Below are 2,567 nucleotides of genomic sequence, written 5' to 3'. Positions count from 1 at the left end.
TAAATTTATTCAGTTTAATGTTGTTTTTTAGGTGATATGGTGCAAAGAAAACAGAAAAAAAAACACATTTAAGAAGCTGTAAAATCTGTAAAATCAAATGTATCCATTATCCATCCGTAATATCCTTTAGTAAGTTACATACTACGGCTTTAAAGCCGAACGTGGTAAGTTATGCTCTGACTGTGTGTCTGCACATGCCTCGGCAATTGTGTGCAATTGAGTTTTTTTGGAGAAGCGTGACCGTGCCAAACATTTATAGCAGCCACTCAGCCTGAAACAATGATTTTGGCTTTTTAAAAAAACATCACCACTGTGTGATTGCTCTGAATACTTCTGCAGTGAAAAGTTGGGGTAAATAAACTGTTTTAACCCAAACTGCTGCAGGATGAAATTCTGTCTGACGCAAAACTGCCGGGAAAATTATTCTCCCCGTAGACGTTTGTAAAGAGCAGGAAAACCTTGTGCCAAAAGAATCAGGGGCAGAAAGAGAGGAGGTTAAGGTTATCACATGAGGTTTAATAAAACAAATATAATCCAATTTTTTTCTTTATATATAACATTTTCTTATAAAACAATATATATAACACATTTACATTGCATGCAGCACCACGTCGCGTTATAATACTGGTGTTGACGGAAATCCAATAGCTCACTTAAGTGCCACCTCCAGGACAATATTTACACAGCACAGTAATTTACTGCAATAAACCGAGGCTTGAAGTTCCATAAAAAGAGAAACAAAAACTTGCGCTGCCATTTTTTTTTTTACCAATGACACGGATCGATATTCCAAAAAAGACTTCTGAAATGTCACTTCCTAAACTTCCGACTTCCTCGTCTTGTGGAGTTGGGAGGGGAGGGGAGGGGAGGGTGGTGGTGGGGAGGGGGGAATCGGATCAGTCCACGTTCGCACTGTCGCGTCCCTCTGGGTGTATCGCTTTTCCAGGAATCGTGTCTTATCCTTCCGCCGGTGCTTGCGTCTGAGTTAGCAACTCTGGCAGGAAAGAACGTCTTAGGTGTTGTGTGTCAGCATCTTTGGTGTGTGTGTGTGTCTCTGTGTGTGTCTCTGTGTCAGCGTCTCTGACAGGTGTGTAGGTTCCGGGCTGCAGTCCTGCTGACGCTGTGCTCGCGCTCTCGCTCGCGCTCTCGCTCCCCCCCTCTCTCTTGTCTGCAGGCCAGGCCCTCGCCGCAGTCGCAGCGCTGGAACAGCTCCAGGCCGTGGTTGCCCTTCCTGCGGTGGCGCGTGCACACCTGGCCCTCGGTCAGCACGGGCTTGCAGATGCGAGACCAGAAGTGCCGGGCGCAGCACAGGCCGTCGGAGCAGTCGGATGATCGCAGGCAAGTGTCGCCCTCCTGACCTGGAGACAACGAAACAAGAGAGAGAGTCGAGTGAGTGAGTGAAAACGTTGTCACGTGAAAAAGAACACATCTTTTGATTTGTACCTGAATGAAAACAGTGAACTCACCTTTCACAGAATGAGGCTGATGGCCGTGTGCAGCCGGGGGCCTCTTTGCTTGATGGTGATCCATGGTGTTGTTGTGTTTGTGCCATTCGGTGATAACAGAAGCATCCGTGAAATCGACATCATTCGCCTGACAAACACCTACAAGGAAGAAAAAAACAAATGTTCCCCAATTTAAAATACAAGTTTTATACACTTGGACAAACTTCCATGTGTTCCATGTTCCAAGCTGTTCTTGGCATCAGTGATATCAACACAACAACAGCTTCTTCCTGGTGTCAGTATCGTGAGTATCTTGAGTACATCTGCTCACCATTGCTGCAGCGGTTTCCTGCGCAACACATGGAGTCCCGTGCGCAACGCTTCCGGCTCTTACGGCACGGCAGACAGGCGCCGCGGGCGTCGTTGCAGAACTCGTCACCTCCGCAGTCTTCGTCATCGGTGCACACGCCCGGCTGCTACAATAACAACAACAACAAAGTGTCAGAGAAGTGTGTGCAGATAAATAAATAAAAAAACCATACATTTACGCAGCAGCTGCTGTTGCGCACAGGTTGGACTTTTTACGCACGGGGTTTTTTAAAAGTGAATTACCTGCACGGTGTCTGCGGCGGGTTTGTGCGCCGCGCCACCGGATGAGGCGGGTGAGGTGCGCGGACTCGGGCTGACAGTGTTGGCGCCTTTGCCGGCCGGAGCTGCGCCGGGCAGGTTTTTGATGGCGTTGGAGTTCATCAGCACCGTGCCCGCGTGAGCGTCTCCAAAGTATCCAAACAGCGTGAGGTACAGAGCCAAGAAGCGGCGCGCTGACGGCGACGAATGCATGATTCTCCTCTCTCTCAAGATGGTTTTTAAAGTACAAAAGAAGAGAAAAGAAAGGGAATCCTTCAACTGACGACAAGAAACTGACAAAGTCCAGAGTCCCGTTCAATCCCAGTTGTCCGTGCGTTTTTTTCCCCCCGCGCTGGTGCTCAGTGGAAGGAGACTCCTGTCCTCTGCCTGTCCCGGGATGATCTCTTTATACATGTGGACCTGTTTGTCTTCCCGCCCCCTCGCTGTGCACAACAAAGGGCGGAGGGGTGGCATTTTTTTTTTTTTCAAAGAGAG

At 48.5% G+C, this 2,567-nt stretch overlaps 1 protein-coding gene across 1 annotated transcript; it reads right to left on the bottom strand.

Annotated features, from left to right (window-relative positions):
* Nucleotides 1-1,071: 1,071 nt before the first annotated feature.
* Nucleotides 1,072-2,285, bottom strand: LOC310933890 (dickkopf-related protein 1-like; the record flags this gene model as incomplete). The annotated part of the gene is made up of 4 exons (XM_083897460.1): nucleotides 1,072-1,358; nucleotides 1,467-1,604; nucleotides 1,777-1,921; nucleotides 2,058-2,285. 4 exons carry the CDS (start codon nucleotides 2,283-2,285, stop codon nucleotides 1,072-1,074), a joined length of 798 nt encoding a protein of 265 aa, XP_083753586.1.
* Between the last annotated feature and the right edge of the window lie 282 nt (nucleotides 2,286-2,567).

This window comes from Microchirus variegatus, assembly GCF_963457635.1.
Source record: "Microchirus variegatus genome assembly, chromosome: 11".
Taxonomy (NCBI): domain Eukaryota; kingdom Metazoa; phylum Chordata; class Actinopteri; order Pleuronectiformes; family Soleidae; genus Microchirus; species Microchirus variegatus.
Note: the sequence above shows the minus strand (reverse complement) of the source record. Positions and strands in the feature narration are given on the sequence as shown.